At 41.4% G+C, this 25,847-nt stretch overlaps 1 protein-coding gene across 7 annotated transcripts in view; it reads right to left on the reverse strand.

Moving 5' to 3' along the window:
• GRIA3 (glutamate ionotropic receptor AMPA type subunit 3) overlaps positions 1 to 25,847 on the reverse strand; it is a 156,376-nt gene that overhangs the window by 67,526 nt on the left and 63,003 nt on the right. For all 7 annotated transcript variants that reach the window (XR_011143383.1, XM_068956620.1, XM_068956616.1 and 4 more), the window contains exons 4-5: positions 19,797 to 19,984; positions 168 to 221 (exon numbers count right to left, since the gene is read on the reverse strand). Coding sequence is in view for 6 of the 7 variants with exons in the window: in XM_068956620.1 (XP_068812721.1) it covers positions 168 to 221; positions 19,797 to 19,984 (242 nt within the window). In the remaining variant the exon portion in view is untranslated. The remainder of the gene's footprint in view (positions 1 to 167; positions 222 to 19,796; positions 19,985 to 25,847) is intronic.

The raw sequence follows: 25,847 nt of genomic DNA on the forward strand, positions 1-25,847 counted from the left end.
GTACAAATGACTATAACGTACCAGTTCAAGTATTTACTGAAGTCATTTCTCAAAATCCAAGAACTTGTTCATGCATTTCTTCCTTTGCTGATTAAAGTTGACACAACCTGAATAGAATATATTACCTTTCAAAACTAAGCTATACTTGTAACGAAGAAAGTTCTTACCAGGTTAGCTAACATGTAGTGATAGCCTCGAGAATGTTTACCAAGGATTACAACCTGTGCGAAGAAAAAAATTGGACATATCACTCAGTGTAAGGGGATGATTCTCAACGTGCAGGAAACAAGCCAGAGAACAAACATTTTGTAATCCCCTACACCCAACCCATGGGTAACATGGGTAACTCCAGACCTGTGACTTTACAGACACGTTGCAGTCACTTACGGTTTAAAAACACACGGGCACTGCCCAAACCAGAGTAACTCACAAGGCTGAGAAGACCATGTTAATTTTGGTTACTAGTTCAATTATTTCTGCTCAGGTAACACCGCATCCTCCCGCTCAGCAGATTCCTGTCTGCTTTGCTCCTCAGTTGCGGGGCATGCCTGAGATAGGTGACACAGCGCAGCCGTGACGGATCACGGCCAGCGACGCTGCTCGTTCAGCTGAACCCCCACACTCTGCCCTCCGACCCCTCCGGGCACCGCTAATGGAGCCATTAAACCGAATAACTAGCAGACAAAAAAGCAGCAGGATAAACTGAGCAGTAGACTTCTGTAAAAATAAAGAGGACGAGTGGGGCCTACTACTGTCTGGTAAGCCTCAATCCTATCATTATTTGTGCTCACCAATCCAAAAATAATTCCCATTTCTGGAGAGAGGAGAAAAACACATTTCCCATGCTTCAGGTAGCTGGCTGCCAGCCCACCAGCGATACCCCTTGTGCTAGGTAATGCCACTGCACACGCGCTGCACTACTCCCTTGCCTTCAGCTTATAACCGCAGTAACATCCACACAGTGCCATAGCCACCGGCGAGGACGGGCTCCAGCAGTAACAAGTTAATTAACAACTGAGGTGACTGTGTGTGTCAGCACAGAATTCGGCTTACTCCGACTTTGCTGGGTTATGCTGCTAGAAGTTAAAAATAGCAAAGATAATTCTGAGTATACTCAGCAGAGGCAACACTGACTGTACCCTATGAGCAGGCCAAGTGAATAGCTGGTATTTTTTGATGGAGAATCATCTGGAAATCTGTAGCACGATTCCACTTTACTTCTTCACGAGTCATAAATAAAAGGGCCAAATATCATCCTCTGAAAGACATCTTTTCAACACGACCGTTTACCTCTTCAGTAAAACCTGGTGACATTTGAGTCAATGACTTTAGATATATTGCGGGGCCTGTTAAAGTTCTTGATTAAATTATTAAGTTCCCAATTGTCTCTTTGGGCTGCCTTGTGCTTAATAGATGCCATTTCTTTTAAATTTGCATTTAATTCTGGAGGAATTTGCATACTTGCAGCAGTTTGAAAATAAATTGCTGTTCAAGTTCTCTTGAGAACTGTATGTACAGTCTGTTGGTAGAAAGCATCTGCTTTCCTACACTCACATTTGTTTTCTATGGAGATGCGCAGGCTTCCTTCAGATCATCTGGTGTGCATGCTATTTGCATACTGAATTCTCTGTATGCTTGAATTTTACCTTAAAGGCAATGATTTACTTTTAAAAGGTTAGAGACAAAGAACTTATCGACAATGCTCTTTGTCATTTTAACCTTAATAACGAATAACGGAGCTTTCACATTCCTGTCCATAAATGTGTTTGTTTAAGATAAAATACCACAACAGATGAAATCAGAGGCTGTAAGGAAAACATACATGGAGCTGCTAAAGGCATCAGGAGCAATACTGCAAATAGAAAATGTAGGACTCATTAGCATAGATCAGACTCAACTGCCATCTCATCTGTTGTCATGTCTCCAAAAATGGCATATTCCGATTGTTCAGTCCCTTAGAGAGCTCCAGCATGCTACAATCAAGCTTTAATTCATAAAGCAACTTTCAGAAGCAACCGTGCTAGTTCATAATTATTTAACTGGATCTTAACAATGCTTTTAAAATTCACTACACATGCTATGCTAAATCTTAACGCGACATAACTCTCCTACCCCCTCACTTTCCACCCTCTACCAACTGTCCAGCATCTGGAATGGAGTTGCCAGATTAGTGATCCTAGCAGAAACAAGGACAGACTCCTATGGGAGTGAAGGGATGGATAAAGCTTTTTTATGAAGAAGGAAAACAGGAGTATAACAAATAAATCTCATCAAATACTTACATATTGTGAAGCTTATATAGAAAGTGGGATATTGAATAGCGGCAGTGAATAGAAAGCTAGGATTACAGGACAAGGATTTCACCGAGCTACACATCCTTGCTAAGTTTTACTTCTGAGACTTAATATTGCTTTCACCTTGACTGAAAGAAAAGCTTATAAGATTTTACACTGAACAAAGGACGAGGGAAAAAAATGGTTGGAAACTATCATGAATAATGCAGACTTCTATCTCACATAATTCTTGTCTTGTAGACAAAAAGATCATAATGTCAGGTTTGACATAGAGTCAAATAAAGTTTGTATTTTTAATTAACTCTTCAGATATTGCCGATTAATTAACAGCAAATCTACAGTGAACATAATTAAAACGCATCTGGTTTTAAAATAAAAGTCCTAATCTGCTGGCCAGCACCAGGTTTACCGTGTGAAGTATGGACGTATATGCCAGATTTGAGAAAATAAATCAGCATTGCCAATTTTAGGTTTTCATTTGCATGGGGAAGTAATTTTTTGAATGAAAGCATAAAGACAACTTGGTTTGCGCTGTATCAGTCACCATAATAATAAATAGGCAAGTATAACTTTTTGCCTGAGCTCTTACATTTTTATGGTTTTGAGAGAAAGTATTACAGAGATTAGCTAAAACAGCTAATGTTAAATTGATATGAAGCATCTTGATATTTCTAAAGCAATAACGATGATGCTCTTATAACATGAAGCTGTGCAAGTCCCCTTGAAAGGCACACACATCTAAGACAGGAAGGACAGTGACTAGGAAGCAAAATAACCTGAATACTAACCCCTAAATTACCTCATTACCTTTGACTTATTCCCTACTCAAATTACAACCACAGCTATTTCCTGGTCCAGAACATGCATCTCCTTTTTTCGGCCATGAGAGTTACATGTTGATGTTAAGGGCGAAGGGAACAATATGAGTATCAGATGAATTCTTAAGCTGAGGAGACTGGTGAACTCTTAGACTGCAGTCAAGACAGGGAACCTGCTTTAAATAGTAGTAATGGAGACAGGGCAAAAGGGTTTAGCTGGAATAGTCCTCCAAGGACTTGATGAGGAGCTAGAATGGTAAGAGAACACAGAGTGAAGGTGAATGGAAGTAGCAAAATACAGGCAAGGAAAGAATAGGTTAAAGGAAAAGAAGAGTCTGTGGCTTCAAAAGAAATGGAGAGATGGAAGAATAAGAGCACGTTTGGCAGGTAGGACTGAGCAGTCATACTCTGCCTTTTATAAAATATCGACAGTTTGTCTTTAACTCACAGAGGGGGAGGATAATTTTTCATTTACTGATGGAAGGAATCACAGAAACGCTGAGGTTGGAAGGGACCTCTGGAGATATTCCAGTTCACCTCCTTGCTCAGAGTAGGGCTAACCAAAACAGGTTGCTCAGGGTTGTGTCCAGTTGGGTTTTGAACATCTCCAAGGACAGAGAACCCCCAACCTCCCTGGGAAACCTGTTCCAGTGCCCGAGCATCCTCACAGTAAAAAAGTTTTTAATGTTTAAATGGAATTTCCTCTGTTTCAGTTTGAGCCCACAGCCTCTTGTCCTGTCACAAGGCACTACTGAGAATACTCCGGCTCAGTCTTCTTTATTTCCTTCAATCAAGTATTTACACACATTGGTAAGATCTCTCCTCTCTCTTCATATAAGAGATGCTCCAGTCCCTTTATCATCTTTGCATCATCCTTTGCTGTACTTGTTCCAGCATGGTCATGTCTTTCCCATACTGGGGTGACCAGAACTGGACACAGCACTGCAGACGCATCTCACCTGTGCTGAGGGGAAGAATCATTCCTTTCAACCTGCTGGTGATGCTCTTCTCAATGCAGTCCAAGATGCTGCTGACCTCCCGTGCTGCAACGGCATATTGCTTGCTCATATTCAACTTGTTGCCCACCAGGACCTCCACGTACCTCTCTGCAAAGCTGCCTTTCCAGCCAGGAAGCTCCCACTCGGCCTGTACTGGTGCATGGGGTTATATCCCCAGGTGCAGAACTCAGCATTTCCCTTTGATGAACTTCATGAGACTCCTGGCAGACCATTTCTCCAGCCGGTTAAGGTTCTGAATTGCAGCACAACCGTCTGGTGTATCAACCACTCCTCCCAATTTTGTATAATCTGAAAATTTGCTGAGAGTGCACTTATCCATCACTCAGATCATAAACAGAGAAGTTAAACAGTATGGCCCCAGTATCAACCCCTGGGGTATGCCACTAGTGCCAGTTCTGCCAGTTTTCCATCTACCTCACTGTCCACTTATCTAGTCTGTACTTCACCAGTTTGTCAATGAGAATATTGTGGGAGAGAGCATAGAAAGCTTTGCTGAAGTAAAAATAAACAGTATCAACCGCTCCACCAAGCTAGTCATCTCATGGTAGAAAGCTATCAGGTTGGTCAGGCATGATTTCCCCTTTGTAAATCCCTGTTGATTACTCCCAATCACCTTCTTGTCCTTACTATGTTTGGAAATGGTTTCTAGGATTCTCTGCTCTACCATTTTACCAGGGATTTATGTGAGGCTGACTGATCTGTAGTTACCCAGATCCTTCTTCTAGCTCTTCCTGAAGACAGAAGTGGCATTTGCTTTCTTCCAGTCCTCAGAAACCTCCCTAATTGCCATTACTTTCAAGAGAGTGGTCCTCCAGTGACATCAGGCAGCTCCCTCAGCACTCGTGGATGCATCCCATGCACACTTGTGTATGTCTTGCTGGTTTATATGTTCCCTGACCTGATCCTTCTCTACCAAGGTAAGTCTGCTTTGCTCCAGACCCTCCCATTGGTCTCAGGGGCCTGGGATTCCTGAAAGCAAATCTTACCGGTGAGGTGATGAAGGCAGTTTTGAACATGGTCAAAATCTTCTGCAATTGTACAATAAAATACACCAAATTAGAAATGCTCTAGAATTACTACTGCAGTGGTGTCTCTATGGGTTTTGATTTTAAAGCAGTCATTGAAGAGTACAAAGAGGATATGGTTGTATTCTTACCCAGAGAAGTAGCTATTGTGATCTTGGCAGAAGTATAAGGAAAACTATCATGCCTAGTTAATACCTGTTTGGAGTTGATCTTCCCTTCATTTGAATGCATTACTATCTGGTCAGTTTAGTACATTTAATCAATGTTATTTTATCAGTCTTTAGTTAAAAATGAAAAAAAGAAAGAAAAAAAGATCACAGAAATACAGACTGCCTGATCTAAAGCTCAAACTCCTGATATTTTACGAGTCTATTATATCTTTGCATAACATAAAATACTGACGCTGACAGGCAGTATTGCCACAAAAGAAAGTCTAAAGATTTTTCCTGTGCTTTTCATACCTGATAAGTGGCAGAATATGCCACTTAAATGGAATGACAGGCAGAGATTTGACCAGCTGTAATGTGCCTTTCCATTTCTACTTTATCTGGGAACAATGAAACAGTTTAACTCCAGAACTCTTCTTTCCTAGGTGTTCAAAAGACAGCAGGAAAAATGAGATTTCCTGTATGATCAGAGTAAAAAAAAGGATTTTTGTTGTCTTTGTTGAAGTTACTCATACACTAACGTAGGCCCCACTTTTGCAAAGGTTTACTCACATTTAACTTCCAGCATGCAAGCATTTCTACCAACTTGTAATATAAATTTCTGAGGATAGCAGGCTTAGCTACCTCCATGTGAGTAGTAATGTACCATTACGCCTCGTTTTAGAAATACAATTATGACACCTTTGCCTTCAAAGCAGTGTGAAAATGCTAGAAGTGACAGCATGATTCCTTCAACAGTAAACAAGCAAAACAGAAATATGGCCTCAGGCCTAAAATAATTTCAACAGAATCATCAGGATCAGCTATCAGTCATGACTGCACTTTGCAGGAACAGCATCGACGGGAGGTCCCTGCTATCTCAAGCATGGCAACAATTGTCTGGCAAGCTTAGATTGTTGTGGGGCACCTGCCTTCTCTCCTGGGTATCAGATCAGGTATTTTCTAGTTGGTACCTGTAGTGATAGCTGGATTACTGTTCTAAGGATGGTTTTACTTAGAGCATATCTCAGCTCTGAGCAGCTCCTACCCGGTATGAGATTGAATGATTAAAAAGTCACGGCTTCTGATGCTGCATCCTATTGGACCAGCTGTATTGCCTAATACGATCTTCAAGACCTGCTTCAGGGAGAAGGGGAGCAGAACATTGAGGTGACAGTTCAGTTAGTTCAACAAAAGCTGAAGTCAAGGTCCAAAAAGCTCATGTCAGTACGTTAGCAAGGATGCTCATTTAGTTTATTCTGAGCGGCATCTGCAACGTGCTGCATCTCAGCTTGCTTCTATTGCTCAACAAAAAAGGAGAAACTGAAGAAGCCCTTCACTGGGAAAACAGTGTCCTCTCCACAGGCCCTCCTGTTCCTGTGACCCCATGGAGGAGCTGCCCCTGGCGCGAGCAGTCACCGCACTTTTGTTGTCTAGGCATAGTGTGCCGTAAGCAGCAAGGTAGGTATCCTCTACAGTATTATAGTACAGGCAAATGCAAACTCTCTGGTGTGACAGCATTTGACAGCCATGTATAACCGTTCCTGATTACATTCACTTTGCATAGGTCACCCCTTGTCATGTAAATTTTCCAGATAAGAGTAAGATGAACAGGAGGAGAACAGAATATAGGAATATGACTTCTAAAAAAGTGAAGAGCATTTTTCCATCTAAGCAGATGCCACAGTAAAAATAATATCCCCTGTTACCTCAGCAGACCCATTTTACTGCTTTAAATTTACAGTGCCTGCTCCCCTGCTTTCCAATTCACTCACAAGCTCCTGTAGGAAGACCAAGTTTTCTTTGAGGATTCTAAACACACAGTAAGGCTAGGTCTTCCTTAAGTAAATACATTAAAAATTGCATATTGCCCCCTACATATGTGGTGTCATGAGTTTGTCTCTTTCTCTCACACCAGCAGCACCGTTACCCATATATGAAGTTCCAAAGGAAACACTATGCTGTGATGGTGAAGGACATGTCACAGCTAGCAGCGATCTGTCACAGCCAAACAGGTGACACTTGTCATGACTTTAATTCCACAGCAAGAAAGCCATTTCCCCGTCCCACAGAAGTGACTTCTCTCATACAAAGGGTCAAAACCTGATGATAGTAACAGTATTGCAAATCCACTGAAAGCAATTTATTTCTTCACTACTACTAATGCGATGAGAGTTTGGCGATCAGGGAATGTGATGTCGCAAAATATGTGGTAAACAATGATTTCATTTATATGAAGAATGAGTACTATGTTAAATTTGAGTTAAATATTAAATGAAGAATGTATTAAATATTAAAATGAATATTCTACACATGTATTATTAGTTGCAGATAAAAGCTGATAAAAATAACTGCATATATAGTTGAGAATAATTCATCCACCATTTCAGAAGCTCGATGTCCTTCAGGGAATGTAACAAATCCACACATAGTCCTGACTGCCGGATGTTGTATTTTTGTGTAGTATATGGACCTATTAATTTTACTTGCACGCTGCTGTTACCTTGTACATTTGTTGCTACACCTCATAAGTGAAATCCTAGCTCCATACTATAGCATAGTATGAAGATCATTGGTTTAGGTTAATAAAACATTTTTCTATCAATCAGCTTTGTGGCTCTACCTCAATGCATCTCTCATATGAGATAACCTCCTAGAGGATGAGAGGAAGGGGACAAAAACGTGCATGTTGGAAGCAGGGGTCTAAGAAACCTCTGAAGCATTTGATTAAAGCTTTTCCCTCCCTGCACACTTCTCATGCCTTTCTCTCCCTCTCCGCTTTCCTTGATGATAGTCACATCAAGAGTGAGTTTTTATTTTAAGGCCACCCCCCAGATAGATGATGGTCACACATGTTTGTCCTTGGACGGTAATTAAATGCAATACTGGAAGGCTGCATTGCACCTCCTTCCCCCTCCATAATGCTAAACTACTCCCATAACTGATTTGACATTTACTGATTGAAGACTGTGCAGTGAAACATGCATTTAATTTGTGCATAAAAGGTTACATTAGAAATTACTTAAGAAGAAAATTACAAACTGCAGCATAGGTTCTGAGGGCATGATACTTTCCCTCAATTTCCTTTATTGTGATAGCAAAGTTTTCTGTGAATTTTCTGTCCTAAACAGTCTTCCTTATGTTCATGTTCCCTCACGGGACTTAACAATATTATCAGATTAACTAATCTGATGGCATAGTTATGTTTAAAAGACATATTCTACTGCAAAAGCATCAGACCCTGGAGGACACCGAGATGAAGAGTTTTATGATCCCTGGTAACTGACATCCATAATCACAATTGTTTACTGAACAAAGCTGAATAAAGTTCATTTCAACCTTTTCTTTATATCAAAATCTTTTCTTTCTTTAGACAGATGAGAACAGCGTCGCATCGCTCAGGACTGCATCTCTCTTCACAAGTCATGTCCCTTCAATGCAAAGACCTTGAAACCAAAATCAATCAAAAGCATAAACTACCCTTCATCACTTAAAGCCATTTCACTCAAAACATGATTAGACACGGGCACTTGTTACAATCATACCAAAATTCCTTTGCTGAGTATGAAAAGGATGGTTAAAGTGGCAGAGAGATCTTTGCCCCTTACGTTGCCAAGAGATGCCCAAGAGGAGACGCTTTCTCCCATAGAGAGCTTCCCTAAAGGACTTATGCTGAATAAAGTAATAATAAGCTTATGTTTAATAAAGTAAAAAGCTAGTTGTATTCTGGAGGTATTTTTGGAGGCATACAGAGTATTTTTAAATGGAACTGTAAATCACTTAAATACATCAACTTGCAGCAGTGATTTCCAGATATAGATCCTTTTAGGAAGGATGCCATATTTCAATCATCTACATAGCTTTACTACGCTCTTTGACAAAGATCTTCCCTTCAACATTTTTTCAAAATGGAATGGTTTTCCATCCAAGAAAATTTCACGAAGATTCCAGTATTTTCTCATGCCTCTGTAAAATCTTAATTTCAAAATTCACCTGAAACTTCACATGGAGACTTCGGATCTCACAGAAAACAAAACCAAAAGAAATGTGTTTGGGAAAGTTCAAACTGCAATAGGCTTTCTCCCTTGAGTGCCACAATTGCTTTGGTTTGGCAATGACAAACCATGCTGCAGTACTGTCCTCACTAGTATCACCTCCTAGATCTGCTTGTCCTCCTCCCTTCCTCCCTCCCTCCCTCCCTCTCATCAAAAACCCTTTTTAGCTCAGTCACTACAAGAAGGTCAGCAACTATGATATCAAGGGACTGGGTTATGTCCCCCAAGCCCACACAAACTTTTGGTGTGATGTTGGACAGATTACTTGGGTCTAAGGTGTTTCGATGAATCCACGTCATCAAACTTCAACCATCTTGATCACGCTGATTTAGACACTTTCTCCGTGGAATTCTAGTATTCTTAAAAATATCTTACCCTGAAATTTTCTGGAGAGTCTTGCAGTCACTCTTACTGTAAATTTGCTGAGAAAATTTCCCCAAAGTCTGAATGACCTTTTTAAAAGAGAATTAATTTGGTAGTTTATTTGTGACTGCAACTGGACTAAAACTTCTGTTTATCTACACGGATCTTCCAAAGAATCCAGAGAAATTGAAATTTGTATTAGCTGATAAGAAAGGCATGAGCACAGAGAGAAAGATCCTCCCTCTTACATTGCGTCTATCTACCGCTTCTGATAAATTCTAAAATACTCTTCATCTTCTTTGCTAGTCAAGGCCTGGTAGGAAAGCAGCCTTTGCTGTTTAAGCCTCAGTTCTCACCGCTGAGAAGAGATAGGTGCTTTTGCTAACCTAAGAAAGAACAGGCACCGCTGCCATCTCTACACTGATATTCTAAGGCAGCCGAAAAGAACGGAAATCCCTGTTAACTGCTCAAATGGGTTAGCTTCTTGTAACCATCACATGCTTTTCACTTACAGACAACCACCTTTTCAAAAGATACCAGTATTTCTTAGCCAATTCTCCTTAGTTCAGAGGAGTTAAGCAAATGAATGCACATGGCTGTACTGTTGGTGCTGGCTGTCTCTCCCTACAACATTCATGGTTACATGCCCTTCAAACCATAACGCAGCCCCCTCTTGTCCCAGTGCAATATGTCCATCACAATAACATCCTCATTTCCAACGTCAAATATGTGCTTTTCACTTATGCTGCCTCCTTGCCCCTTGTCAGTCATGGGTCCTCTGCTGCAGAGCTGCAAGTCCGTATCAAATATATCAAAATCAGCACTACCAAAATTGACTTCCTGACCAGCTTCCTTCACTAAGATGTTTCACAACCTCTAAAGCCATCTTCCCAAAGACCATTAACAATAGTAATCTTACGTTTATTCATGCTTTTCAAAACCTTTCTCAGGAATCACAAATGCTTCAGCACTATAGTTTGAAAGCATATCTACATCATTAACCAGCAGCTCTTTAGCCACCTCTGCATCATGTACTTAACGGCTGCAACACAGGAGAGAGAATATCTAATTGTCCCTAAATTTTGCTTCCAAAAACTGTGAAAATGTACGTTGAAAGTTCTTATGAGTACACCCTTGCCATCAGAGACAAACATGAACAGGCCTCATTTCTTCTTCTCACATCCCACAGGGAAAAATTAAACTCACTTCAGTCTTAGCTGCTCACAATGCAAAAGGACGTATACGTGTCGGGGGAAGAGAGGAAGAGGTCAGATAAACTGAGGCACACAGTTTTCACTTTAAAAGTGCACACATTTCCCATTTTCTCCACACCTCCCATGAGCGTGTTAACGGCAAAATCCCACCAATAGTTCATGGAATTGAACAAGGGTCCTTGGAAACAGAATTTTGCTTACATAAAGCATTACCGCACGTCAGGATCACTTCAAATTATTATTTGGATATAACCCAGAAGTGTCGCGGTAATTCAGTCCCAGGGCTCACATGAGAATCTTTTGTAAGGGGTTTTCTACTGCAGACCACTGCCTTCAAGCAGACTGAAAACCCACTGAACAGTAGCCATTCTGTTTTTCCTTTTGAGCATTTCCTTTCCTTTTTAAATGTCCTAAGAAATTAAGAAAAAAAATTCAGTTCAGTCTCCTCTAGAAAAGACAAGGTTACTTTTTCCTCATACTTTTTGTAAATGGAATTTCACTGTGCCTCAAATTGCATTCAATTTGTTCTTTTCAATGCTTGGAAAGAGTCTGAAAGGTTTATTCTGCTTCATTATAAACAGCACTCTGCAATATCCAAGTTTCCCATATAACTTGGTGCATAAACAACGAACCAAGAGAGATTATGACGAGTTAGTTTATTTTTACTAGGCTTAGTCTATGCAGCAGCAGAGGCCTTTTTACTCCTATGAGGTAACAAAGTTGCAGCAATGCTTCTCTGAGCTCGTACATGCAATTTCCCAGGACAGGAGATACACAGGGTATTTCTAAAGGGCCTATGTATATTGTTGATAATTTTATTCATTACATATTTTGGAAGAACCAGCTTCCAGTAGTACGTAGTCCTTTATTCCTACATATGCATACCCACGGTCTGACACAGCATGCGATAAACTTAATCTGGTAACATCGGCACTTTTTTACCCGCTGGGAACATTAATTTCTTAAATTGTTTTGCCATTTCTATCTTACTGCTTGAATGCTTTGGGATAAACGTATACATAAAAGGAGATCCCTAGGTGATGATCTGTAGGGCTTTTACATTTACCCCAGGCAGTGCAAGGCGGGTAGCTCTAACCCACCCTGGAGAGGCCAGGGGGATTCTGCACGGTGGGGTAAGAAAGGAGGAATGACACGCAGAAGTTTAATTACAAGCTCAAGTGAGCGATCTGCACTGGCATGGGTACTTTGCCATATTACGGCCTGATTCAAACCCACTTGTAGCCCAGAACAAAAGCACCATTGCTGCGGATCATGCCTAGAGACTAGATATCCCGGGGAGGGGCACAGCAGCATCCAGGCTAAAAATAGAGATGAGCCCCCGCTCTGAAAATCTCACCATTTAAACTGTAGCGTTATAGCACTGTATGAAACACACTTGGGAACATCTTGGTGCATGAGGGGCCCGGAAAAGCCCCAATGGCTCCTTTCTTGCCCCAGACACGGTGATTCACAGCACACTGGAGCCATTAATCCTGGCTTAGTCAGCTGTGAAAAAGACATACGCTCTTCCTTTTACTGAGTTAGGACTTCTTCCCTTGTAAATGAACTCAGGAGACACCAGAACTATCATGCTGTCTCTGGTGATGTATAACGCCTGTTTGCACAGTGGTATTGTACTAGCACTATTCATTTTGCTACTGTGTTTCCTTCCTCTCCCTGCAGTTGGTTCATCTGAATTGTTGCCAAGATGGTTGCCTTGGAAACCAATTAAGGAAAACCTTTGGCTAGAAGCAGAGTTTCAAGCATTAAACTATTTGAGAGACAGATGCAGAAATTAAGGTAATGTCTGCAAAGATGAAAGGGCTTATCCTTTATACGGAGAAGAAAGAACTACACTAAATGCTAGGGCTGTAACAAAGCAACTTCTATGCAGCACTGATTTTTAAAACCTGGAGGAGAGTGTGAGTGCGGGATTTTAAAATCAGCCAGTGGCTTAGCCAATGTGAAAAAGATTCTCACAGCAATTAGGCATGGGAGACGGACAAATACACTGGGACAGAAAATCTGAGGAGCTCGCATGTTGAGCAAACGCTAGCTTGCTTTCTAGAGCGCTCCCTTTCCCTCAGATATTACGCATCCTTAACAGATTTCCTGTGAATGTTGTTTTTGCAAAGTACCAGTACCTGAAGACCAGATCCTTAGTCTACAGTCCAGGAACACCACGGGAAGCATCAGTACGTACATTTGCTTCAAAAGTACCTCAAATGTGGGAGTGAGGGGCTGTCTCAGAATGGCCCTCAAGGTTTGACTTTTTACTGAGACCGTCAACAAGAGTAACCATTAGCGCCAGCTACACAAGTTCATGTGATGCAGACACTGGCCCGGAGAGGGCTTTGTAAGGGCAAACACAGACACACAAATCCCTTGCACTGAAAAGCCGCAAGGAGATGCAAATTACGCAGTAAATGCTGCCTTTGGATCTGCCTATTAATCGAAGATCAAAGCAAATACATATTTCAGTCTTTCAATGAGTACAATGGTGACAACTTAAATATTACTTCCAAGTTAATTCAGGATAACTGTGTTGACTCTACATTTGCAGCAGCGTAACTAAGAAAAGATTTTGGTTCACTATGCATTTAATGATAATGCACAGGTTGCCATATAAATATGCCTTTAACTGGTTGCATAAATGCATGCTGCAGCTATTGTGGTGAAACCATGCAAAATATCAAAAGTAGATGCGTGTTGGAACACTGGTGTGTCCATTTATGACTCCTGAATTATCATAAAATATAAAATTAGTAATTGCTATCGTCATGGAAAAATAAAAACTCTACTGGGGACTTCAGGTTTGTATGCCTTTGGCATGAGAAATCGGCGTTGCTTGGAAGCGGTCTTCTACGTACAGCAGCATGCACATTTATGGTGGGACTTTTTAAATTAATTATTGTTCTTACTGATCAGATACATTTACAGCTTTGTTTTAATGTCTTCAAAATACTATCATTTCAGACTCCGTTAAGCTTTGTGTGCTGTTATCTCAGTTCTTCTGTGGGAAGACTGATATGTTAAACTCCTGTCATTTGGAATCTGCCTTGTTTTATGACGTCTGGATGGTGGCTTTGGAGAGACAGTACTACTTACAAGCTGGAAATCCTGTTCCCAGGAACGTGTGAAAGGTGCTGTACATGGGGTAGATTAACCCAAGATACTGCTTCCCTCTGCTTTAGCAATCCATGTCTGGCTCTTCATTAGTTTTACAGTTGACAGCAGCAGGCCCTTTAGGCAGATACAGCTATCACTTTTGGCTTATGCCCATTTTTACTTACCTTCTGCTAGCTCCAGTCCTGAGGATGACTGACCGAAATAATTCCCCTTTTCTCCCCACATGCCCATGTGGACCTATGATCTGCAGAAACTATCTGGATACAGAGGGAAAGAAGTGACCTCTCGTTCTGTTTTAGATCCCATTTGCAACGATACTCCTGGGCACCTAATGAAGACGTGTCCTAAATTTTAAGTTTCTAGTTCACTGGAAATACAAAAATGAACTGTACCAGTTTCTGAGTGACGTGCTACACAACCCTGTACATATTAGATACTCCCTTGGTGCCTCTGCTGAGCCCCCCTCGTGCTCAGCACAGCTCTACACCAAGGATGACACCCTAGGCTGTGGCCAGCCCATGGCTCCCAGCCCCAAGGAGCTCAGTGGAGCTCTTTGCTTTAGCTGTGCTTGGTGCAGTGCAGCAGCCTCAGGGGACAGGGGAGCAGCGGGGCTCATAAGGGAAGCAAAAGCTGAAGCTACCCACAGCTCTGCTCCTCTTTCACTGTGTCTCTAAGCTGTTGTTACAGTAATGATTTCTATAGAGAATACAGGCAAATCCACGTGGAACTGCTTATAATGTAACACACAAAACAGGAAGCATATATGAAAGCAGCACTGATTCTTTGCTTACAGTTTTTCGCGTAGGTGTTTCTTTTTTTTTAATCAATGTTGTGGGCAACCAAATGCTGCAGTTTTGTCTTTATTCTTATGAAACCCCAAATATGAAAACTGTTGTGCAGTGAGCGCACTTCCCTGAAACGTGAACGGCTCTGCAGAGGGATGCAGCGATGGCTGTACTGAAAACCTACAGTGCATCTTCTTAATCTCAAAATTTCAGATTCAAAGGTCAAGTCATAGACAGCATTTGCACCGAACAGAGTTCAGTCAATCAGATTACCTTTCTTAATCCTATGGATGTTTACTTGAAGGTATTTTTAGCAATTTGACTGTCATTTTAAAATTTTGGGGACTGCATTCTCTACTACCATATTATTTCTGCTTTGTGAGATGCCTCCACTCAGTACAGAGATTGCCTTGGAGCCTAACCTTTATGACGACATTTGGAGACGGTGTCCTATTGCTAAAAGCATACAGACTCTGGAATAAACTGGTCTTTTGTAAAGTTCCACCATTCTGATCCTGAATGGAGTTTCTTCCTTATTTTCCCTTAGGAGATTTACTTCTAAATGGACACAAAGTCACTCTTACTCTGAAATACAGCTGGTTATCTTGAGAATAAGAAAAACATATTTCTGAACTCAAAAACATGTCTCTAAATGCACAGTCGAATAGGCTAAAGCCTACTGTTAGTTCTCAGAACAAAATGTTTCTCTGTTTATGAGAACAAAATAACTTTATATCTATCTGTGAAGGAATACTGGAATATTTTAGCACCAAGGGACAAGAAGTGTGGGGAGCTTATGAATTGTGCATGAGATAAGTGCTGCTATCTGCACGCTTGAGAGGCCACTAGATTAAACTGGATACAGTTTTGCTGCGCAAGGAGAGATGGAGATCCACACGCTCAATGGTTATAGAGCTATAGGGCAAGCAAAGAAACAGATGGTGACTAAGAGAATGACTACTAATCTCCCCGCTTCCCCTTACTCTGCTGCTGACGAGACAGGACCAGAGATGATTTGAGCAGGGTGTCCACCTTTAGGACACGATGTCGGGCCAATCACAGGCTTTTCTGGGTGGGGAATGAAAGCAGATGTGCTGCAGAGTGAAACCTGGCACAAAACAGGTTGCCCAGGAAGAACAGCAGTCAGAGAATTCAGCTGGGGTGCCCTCCTTCCCCTCCGTTACATTTACATACCAGGGAGACATGAGAGAGAGAGATCCTTTCCTGGATACCAGTCAGCCCTGAGAAGAGACATGTAACAGAGAGCATATTTTGGAAACAGAGGGACATACAGATGTGCCAGATGCTGAAGGCATAAGGAATACTCAAGGTCACTGTCTCACATACCTCCGTGCTGCTGGAGATGTACAGATTATTCTAGCAGCACTTGAGGCTCCCGAAGAAAATCCTCAGATCGGTAATTGACTTTGGATTAGTCCATACTTTTGGGAGTGAGGTATATCTGGGTTCAAGCTGCTTGAAAAAGGCATCAAAGGAAGAGAACTGCACTCACTGAACCAGCCTGAAGCAGGAGAAGAGGTCACTCTTATTTAATCCAAGCACTAACACGAATCCGTGAAATGTGGTTCCTGGAGCGGAGGACTGACAACTTTGCAGAATGGCCTGGCCAAGAGCCCAAAGGTCTGAGAGCAAACTCAGCACATGCGTAGAGTGTTTACCGGTTTACAGGATATTTCTTTCTGCTGTGAAGTTTGTTCTGTTTAAGCATCTGAAGTCCAGGGTCAGTGGCAAATGCTGCCGTTGTCCCCAAGGGAATGAAAGGGCAGGTGCTGGCAGGTCCCTACAGTGATCACAGTAACACCCTCTTGGAAGGAGACACCACTCCCAGAGGGTGATGGGAGGGCACACACCTGCATATGTGCCCTAGAGCGGGTCAGGGAAAGGAAAGGAACAGCAAGAGGACTGGAGCCCCCATGGGGCAGCACGCGCCAGCCCTCCGCTAGGACAGAGCTGGCCCACTGGGGCACTGCCATAACGGGTGGAGCCATGGCTCCCCTCTGCTCCCCTGCTGGGGAAAAGCTCTTCAGAGCTACCTGCGCGCTGCTAACACGCTCAGATGTCATGGCCTCTTAGCTGAGCAGACTTTCCAAACTCCACACACTCCACATAAAGCACCAATTTGACTTTCTAACTGCAAAAAACGCACTGGATTTGAAATACGCAAATCCAGAGTTATCTTTCCCCTCAGTGGCATGCTATCAGCAAACACAGTGGGGGCTAATAAAGAAGACAACTCACCGCTCCCTCGAGTAAACCAGCTGGACAGTTTTAAGCACTGTACACTCTTGTGAGATTTCTTTTTTTTTTTCCAACCACCCTATGAGAAATTAAGAGGTAAGCAGAGGAGATGGAAGGAAAAGCCTACAACCAATAATTGTTCAGCTTCCAACCTAGGATCCACCATTACAGACTTTCCCTGCAGAAACTGATGTTATTGCTCAAGTCTTGGATTAAAAAAGCCAGTTCTCTGGAGGCTGTTGCCAGTAGATATTTTTATCACAAGAGGCACCAAATTGGGATGCGCTTGGGCAATTCTTTGTCAAGTGAATGGTCCCAGTGAAATCAATGGGACAATACTCAAGGAAAAGTGCTGCATAGCCAGACTCCTCTTGTTAGACTGCTCTTCTTTTTAAGATTTGATTAGTACCAGAATATTTCTCTCAGAAGGTGCATGCTTGGCTTGCTTTATTATCTAGCTATCTAGCTTGTTTTATTTCATAAACAAAAAATTCTGAATCCATTTTTGATACTACAAATTCAAACAACTTTGCTCATGAGTAGTTTCAATTACCTTAAGTAGAAATTTTCATATTACGCCCATGGATCAACATATATGATCTCCATATATTTATGTGTGAAAATAGGTTGCAAAACAATGAATTGATAGTACTCAACTTAACTGCTAAAGCTGATTGATATAGTCCTAAAATCCAAGTACACGAAAATTTAAAGATCTTTTAGACATACTTGAGATAAGTCGGGATAAGGATTATTGCACCATTTCATGGAAATAAAGTTGAAAAGACTGGCAATGCACCTAACAGAAAAAGACTCATTTAACAGTACAGAGATGGACTATTTACAAACTGATGACTTGAGGAAGGCTCCAATCACGCAGAAGTGTGAGTAAACTACCATAAGTTTGGGGAAACTTGGAGACCGTGGTAACAAATCTTTAGTTACATGGATGCTAAGCACACTGATAGAAAGCTGAATCAAACATTTAATAAAATTATAATTGCACAAGGTTTGAACTTAGAATAGCTGCAGAAGAAAAGAGATTGCCAGGGGTTTTTTTTCCCTATATGGTTTGCGTAGTAAGTACATGGCTCTCATTTTAGTCACTGGAATGGTTCAGAATTCTTTTCTCTCACTTGCACAATATAAGACAGAAAAAAAAAAAAGAGAATAAAATGGAAATTGAGTTAGAAAGCTCAAACAAAAGGCCCCTTCCCAGCCAAGAGCGGGCCCAAAGCACACGTGTGTATGTTACACATGCACCCAAGTTGCAGCTTAGCTCATGAGTGGTCTCCTGCATCATTTGCATGGTACTCACCATATTGACTAAAAATTACAGTGGAAAATGCTGCGGTACATATTAGCATTATTTATCATACTAGGTGTCAGAGTTAAGGGCCAGTGCCTGCTTGTGCTACGCTCTTTTGAAACAAGCACCTCTTTCCCTCCCTGTTGCCCTTTATTACCAGGACCTAAGGGACCTGACTGGGACGCAGCGATTTGGTCCCCACAGACAGGCCCTCAGAGATACACTTTTAAGGCTTGGTTGGAACTGAATATTCTGTGAATATATCTTTTGCACTTCCTAGAGTCTGTTTATGGCAGTGAGGTCAATTTGCTACTAGCTGACAATACACCATTTCTAAAGGATATGCTAATGCTTCATGAAATGTAAATGTTACTTCTCATCTATTCCATAGTATAAAGTCACAGTTATATTTATGAAGTAGCAAAAATCAGAGGGTTTTTCAGTCGTAAGTGAATTCCCACATACTTATGAATAAATAAGCTGTGTGGTTTTGGTTCCATACCAGCACCAGCCTGGCTGGGAGCACAGGCAGCAGGGAGCTCCCTGAGGTGCCTCTCTGCTACTTCACGCACGTTCCACAGCACCAACAGCGATTCAGGCTGCTACTTAATGGGACACGTGCATGGCCCCATTGAGCCATTATCAGCTTTATGGAAGCGAGTAGACCCACAACTCCTGCTACAGCCTGATCTTTGTACGTACAACAGCCCAGTCTGACGCCCAGTCTGGGTAGCACTTGGGGTGTCCAGGGTCCTTCTCCTGGGGCAAAGCACACACCGAGAAGGCTGTGCAATGGCAAAATAGTCGCCTGTCTCTTGTTCTCCACAGAGAAGCTGTTCGCTCTCTATCATTCAGAATTTAAGTCTGTCCACAGCACCGATGCGCAGATTTATTTGCCCAAAAGAACTAATGAACAGTTTGGACTACCAACTGAATTTATCATGAGCAATATTTCTGTTTGGGTCAATTTTCTTTTAACACGATTTAATATTCCTTCATTGGCCTTTTATTTTTTGTTTCACGTTCCACTTGAACAAACCACTATCCCTATAATCAAACAACAAAGTTCAATCCCTTGCAATCCGTGCAGGTAGCCCTGATGCCACTAATGTTGCTCTGGCAGCTCAGGTTTTAGGATCTAAGCCTACTCAAAAATAATTCTACATTAATGATCGGAACAAAAACATTGCAGAGACGTCTCCTGGTAGGTTACATGTAAGAGCTGCCACTAGCTATGAGCATCATTCAGGAACGCTATTTTTACTTGGTAATTGGCCAGTTGTCGGGGCTCATAATTACGTTCTAGAAATGGACGGCTCCAAAAACACTAACAAAGTCTGTCACAGAAAGGCCGCTACTCTTGAAAATTAAAAAACCTACCTGTTCCAAAATAGTGTTTATTCTTTCTACTTCACAGTCGATTAAGTATCTTTTTTCTTGTCGTCTGTCCATCTCCTCTATGATTCTTCTGAACTCTTGAACATCCTTTATGCTTCCTACAGATCTGGCTGTCACTTGCCAGTTGTTTTGCACTGCTGCTTCCATAATTGCCTGAAGAATGGAAAATCCTATAGGGAGAAGAGACAATGTAACCATTTAAAAACAAACAAACAAAACTATTCTCAATGTTTGACAAGGACTTCACAAAAAATTACATCATCTAAAGGGACGCAGATGAGCTAATAACCTGCAGTTGCTTCATTACTTGAGAAAGCAATAGCATAGGGACCAGTTTCTTATTTCTGCTATGCCGCTGCCAAATTCACTGACTTCAGCAGAATTGTTCGGCAGTATATTACTGCGAGGCGGATCAGAATCTGTCCAATATATCATATTATGACCCTCTCAGGGATGTTTATGGTTCTGCTGGGGTCCATGCCAGCTGAGAATAGAAGCCTGCAGCCACTACGTGGGCAAAAGTCCATAAGTTTGAAGAGCTGGACGGAAGGGGTAATTTGCCTGTGCATACTGCAGCAATGGGTCATTAACTGGCAAAGATCCAAGCACTGCATACAAGAATGCCAATTAAGTCATTGTACTGGCTGTTGGAGCCATGAACCACAGGAGAATATTTTACTGATATTCACTTTGATTTCAAGAAATGTTTTTAAATCTGGAGTGTAGCAGTATTAACCACACTTTCAGTACTTCCTTAAGGTAATACCAACTGATTGAGCAGCCTCAACAGAGCAGAGAAGCAGCATGGACTGAACAGAGGCTACTCAGTAGGACATTTATCCTAGCAAACAGCAGTGCACTCGTGGTGAACAACTGTGCTGGGGCTGCAAACTGAACTCAAGCAAAGCGCCTAAGTCAAGGGTAGTGGAACTGGGAACGGTAATCTTAAAGGCAAGCTATGTAGGACTCAGGCACTGATTTCCATCCATTTCTTACAGTATTTAGCTGAATATTTGGTGAACTACCTGTTTTGATTCAGAAAATTCACACATTTTTTGCATAGTTGTAATTTTTCCAATCCGGAAGGATGCCATTCAAACACGGAGTTCATTATCTCAAGCACACAGTGCAGTTTCCAGTGGAGTTTCTTTGTACAGAAACTTCCATGTGAGCTATGCTTCTCTCCTGATAATTGATTTGCCAAGTTTTCAGTCCAATCATTTAATCACACTGTGGCCTTTCTCATCCACAGCCGCACTTGAGAAGCTCAGATGTCTTTACACACACAAACATGTGCATAAACATAGGTGGTCGACAGGTAAAAATTATTTAATTAATTGTGTTCCGTCATAACCAGTCCCCTATGCATCTGAAACTGAAAAAGCCTTTGACTTACAAGGAACAAATTATTCACCGATCTGAATTACACCGTTCTGAATTACACTGACAGCTGTTCTCAACTCAGCTGTCATTCTAGGGGTATCAGTTAAAATTCTTTTGAGTCAGAGCTTGTTTTGTCAAACTTTAAATATCTCACAAAGACCTCGGGCTGGAGTCTGATCCCCCTTACCCTGCTGTAACTCTGCAGTGACTCTGTGAGGCCAGTGGAGTTACTGTACATCATTACTGATATAAACAGGGAAAGCATGAGACCTCCCCATTGCTAGATCGCAGTTAGACTATTACAATTTATCACATGGCTTTCTCAACTTTCACTGAAATGCCCTTACTTTTTCTACACAGCCTCCTTGACTCTTAATGCTTTTCCTTGTATTTTTGTACTTTACTATCCTATGAAAGGTGGTAACAATTAATATGTACTGTGGTTGGGAATTCTTCCTGGCACCTTCTTTCCCCTGCGACTACTGAAAGGGAGGCATTTACATATGTATAGTACAATGAACTCAGTCTTCCTTAACATCGTATTTTACAAAAATGGCTGTGATGTCTGTGACAGTATTATGATGCCATTACATGCAGGAGGAAGATCTGAGCCTGAGACATTTGGTCAGCTACAAATGAAGAATTCTGATGTGGGAACACAAATGCCATTAAAGGAGATTTACAAATGCTTTGCATATAAAGATGTGCTTTTTTAAAAAATGTGATTTCACTAAGCAAAGAATGTTTACAGCTTTGTTTCATCATTCTTACGGTGTGTAAGTATGAATCTTGAGCTTGCTCTAAACAACAGAAAACAGTCCATAAGTCTCTCTTTTCACACAAAATTGAAGAAAATGGTTCCACAGATTAGAAAAAGCAAGACACCTTTAAAAATCTATAGCTCTATTATCTGCTAATAACATATACAAAACTTACAAATTGTCTCAAGGAAATAAGTGAAAACAAATATGGTGGAGAGCAGACGCCATTGCTCGACTGTCATGCATCCTGGTTTCAGTTAAAATTCTTTTGAGTCAGAGCTTGTTTTGTCAAACTTTAAATATCTCACAAAAAGCTGGGCAATTTTCCTAATTCTATGCAATTGCATGTTTGGGGGGGGGCGGGGATGTGTGTGTGTTTTTCCACGCCTGTGTATTAGTCAGTAGTTACCATGTGAAGAAAGGGCGGAGCAAGCTACTCAACAGTCTTTCTCCTGTTTCTCCATGAAAATAGGATCACATCAGTCTCAGCATGAAAAACTTCCAGAGCTTCCTCATCGTTTCTGTCTTCCTTACCTCCTGTTTCTCTTTGTCACACTAAATCTTTATAGTCACAATTCCTTTTACTCTTGTCATTTCTTGAAATCCTCCCTACTGTTATTATCTGTGCTGTGTCAACTATCCTCTTTGGGGCCTTCTTTCTCTCCCTTCCTCACTGGGAAAAGCATCATTTGCCCCTGCTACGATGGCTCGCCAGGCTAGTCCGCTAATGACCTTTACAAACCCCGCTTCCCTTGCTTTACAAAAGCACCAAGCTCATGCTTTCAGGGAGGCAGTGCAGTCGTGTCTTTGCAAACGTGTGTTCAGGGTTCCCCACCTCTGATATCTCTCCATGCCTACTGTCTTCAATACCACTTACTACACTGTTACCTATCACAGGATATTTATGTAAACAACACGTTCCAGGCTTCAGCTGTACTTTACCATTAAGAGTGCTGTTACATAAGCAGTTCGATTGTTTAAATAAAAGGATCACTTTATCTGTAAACGTGAACTCTTCTTAGCATAACAACGCAAACTGTGACAATTCTGCAGCTCTGTTAGGGAACTGAAAGGGAAATTATATTCCCTATCTTGTCAGTGATCAGACCTGTGCATTGAGCTTTTCCATTTTGTACCCTCCAATGAATGTACTGTGTGAAGGTTTCACAGGAGCTGCTGGCCCCGAGCACCCTGGAAATGCTGAACTCTCGTGGGTGCCTCTAGTCTCATTCACCTGAAAGGAAACTAGCCAGCCACTGTAATTATCTCCATTTCCTGGTTCTTCTGCGCTCCGCATCAGATCTACCCCAAAAGGTTAAAGAATTCACCACAGGTCTGTGAACAAGCCATTCAGGAAAGGCTTTCATCGATATTGTTGCTAGTTTGTACTATTTCAAATGTTTCGAGTAAGAGCTAGGCAAAGCCAGAAAACATCAGATGAGGCAATAAAAAGCATCTTCCTTCTAGCTGATGATAGCAAAGAGATAATCTCAAAACAGGTTCCATATTATCATTGCTAAAATTCAGAGGCTGTTTGTTCTATAGTTAGCACATATACAGACAACTGGAAAAATTCCGACTCCGACCTGATCTTTTGAGCCCTTTTTTCTCAGACATACCGGGGATGTGAGAAAGGAGCAGGATAGAAGCCGTATGCATTTTTCTGGAAACACAGTTTTGGATGCTAGCTTTTCTGATGGCATCACATCCCTTCACTGCACTACATCATTAATATGTCGGCGTTGCTGATTTACAAATACGTCGGGTGGCACGATGGTGATGCGCCTACTTGTCAGGTCGTGTAACAGACCCAGATTATATTCCGGTCCCTTCTAGTCATCTGCTGGGGAGGGGACACACCTGTGGTCTTTGAATGCAATCACACAAGTCAATCTGACCTGCACCTATTAAGTGCTTAGACAATGCTAGGCTTAATATTGAGATGTATCTATGTCTGGCTCATACCTAAAATATTGATGATTTAAAAAAGCTAACCCTCATCTAAACAGCCTGTAATATGACTGGGCTGGAGGCTACTATAGTAATAAAACTAGAACAGAATGAGTGTCCAGTTTACTATTCAATAAGCAAAAGCAAGCATTTTGAGTTTTGTTGACTGAAGCTTGCAAAGAGGGGAAATATTTAATAAAAGTCTCCCTCAAAGCAGGGAAAATGTTATTTGTTATTACAGCTATCTCTCTATTTCAAACAATCCAGACAGAACTACATCCCAGGCAGTCCTCGCTGCAGCCAGACTCAGCCACAAAAACACCCAGGATCTTCGCACTTCTGACAAGGAAGCAAAGTCTGCATCTTAATCTTTCAGATCATTCCTTTGATACAGACATGTCTCAACTGACACTACTAACACAGGTGAAGAAGACGTTTCACTCATTTTCATCTATCTATGGAAACTCGTAAGACTTTTCCCACATCTGTGTAAGCAAAAATCGCTCATCTGAACAGCTTGCTCAGTCAAACAAAATTCTACTTACGACATCACTGAACTTATTCTTGTTCAAATAGCAGCAATCATTCATGCGTCATGAGTCATGACCACGCTGGAACTTCTGTAGCATCATCTGAGGGCGCTTGGAATAGGCACTGAAGAACTTACTGAGAAAAAGTTACCACTGATGTAAATCACTCATTTTCTGAATGTTCCAGATAAGAGTTTAGATCCTACCCTGTATTAGAAATGAAGGAGTATTTGCTTGCAATCCTTCTTGCCTTGCCAAGTACCAGGGATCTTTAATGGGTGTATTTGCCTGGAATGCAGTATGTTTGTATTAGCTGAATGGACATCAGCACTGATCTGAATACTTGTGTTTTGAACTATGCACCTGTGACACAATCCAAATAACTAAGACTTAGGCTCATGAGTGAATTTCAGGCATTTAAGAGTGGAGTCACGACTGACAAGGGCACAATGAACCCACCAGACAGGAGGCCATCAAGGCAAATGCTTCTCCATGCCAAATACAAATTCCATGCCAGCTTACACGCTGAGCCTACCAGGGGTCCATAACTGAGATACAACTGCATATTCTGTGTGCTTGGGACTGAACCCAGCCCTAATTTAGGAGCAAAGAGAGAAAAGGATTCATCTGAATATGCTAGGTCTGAGTAAAAAAAACCCAGCCGATCCAAAATGCTATCTATCATTCAAAATCCAAACACATCAGTTAGGCAAGTATGCTTTGCATAACCGGTCTCTGCTTAGCAATTTTTTTGGTTAGGGAGTAAGCAAGAAACAAGCTGCTGAATTAGTCCCTGGTAAGAGATGCAGCAAATGACTAGTACCCTGAAGTCCTTTTTTTAGTCTAACACATTTAAGCTCAAATTATTAAATAAAAAGCAGAACAATTACATTCCATCTCTTTTTGACCCGATTACTTCCATCTAATAACTTGCACGTGAAGTATTACTCTCTGCTATTCTGGTAGCAGACAACCTTCTAGATCAAGCAGCAAACACATTCTAACAGTTTTTTTCTTCTGCTTTCTCTATTCAGTAAACTTCTAGTCTCCCCCCGTACATTTATTACTGCAACCTGTCATCCATAAACACAGAAATCTACACAAATCAGTATGTCAGCACGGTTGTGTGAAAATGAACTTGCCTGACTCTAAAGGAGAATATACCATCTGGTCTGCACTTGTTCAGGATGGGATATAGCTAAGCATGCAGGAATTCAGATCTGCTGAATGTGAGTAAAAGACTTTTAAGGGACTATTTCTGAACGCACTTCACCGTGACCTGTTCTTTCCTGACAATCTTGCATCTAATTCACCCCTCATTTTACTGACGTTTTAGCTCAGTGCAACTTTAGTGCTTTTGAATGATGCTGTGCCAATATAAAATGAGACTAACGTCATAAGGGATCAAG

This window comes from Struthio camelus, chromosome 11, assembly GCF_040807025.1.
Source record: "Struthio camelus isolate bStrCam1 chromosome 11, bStrCam1.hap1, whole genome shotgun sequence".
Lineage (NCBI taxonomy): Eukaryota > Metazoa > Chordata > Aves > Struthioniformes > Struthionidae > Struthio > Struthio camelus.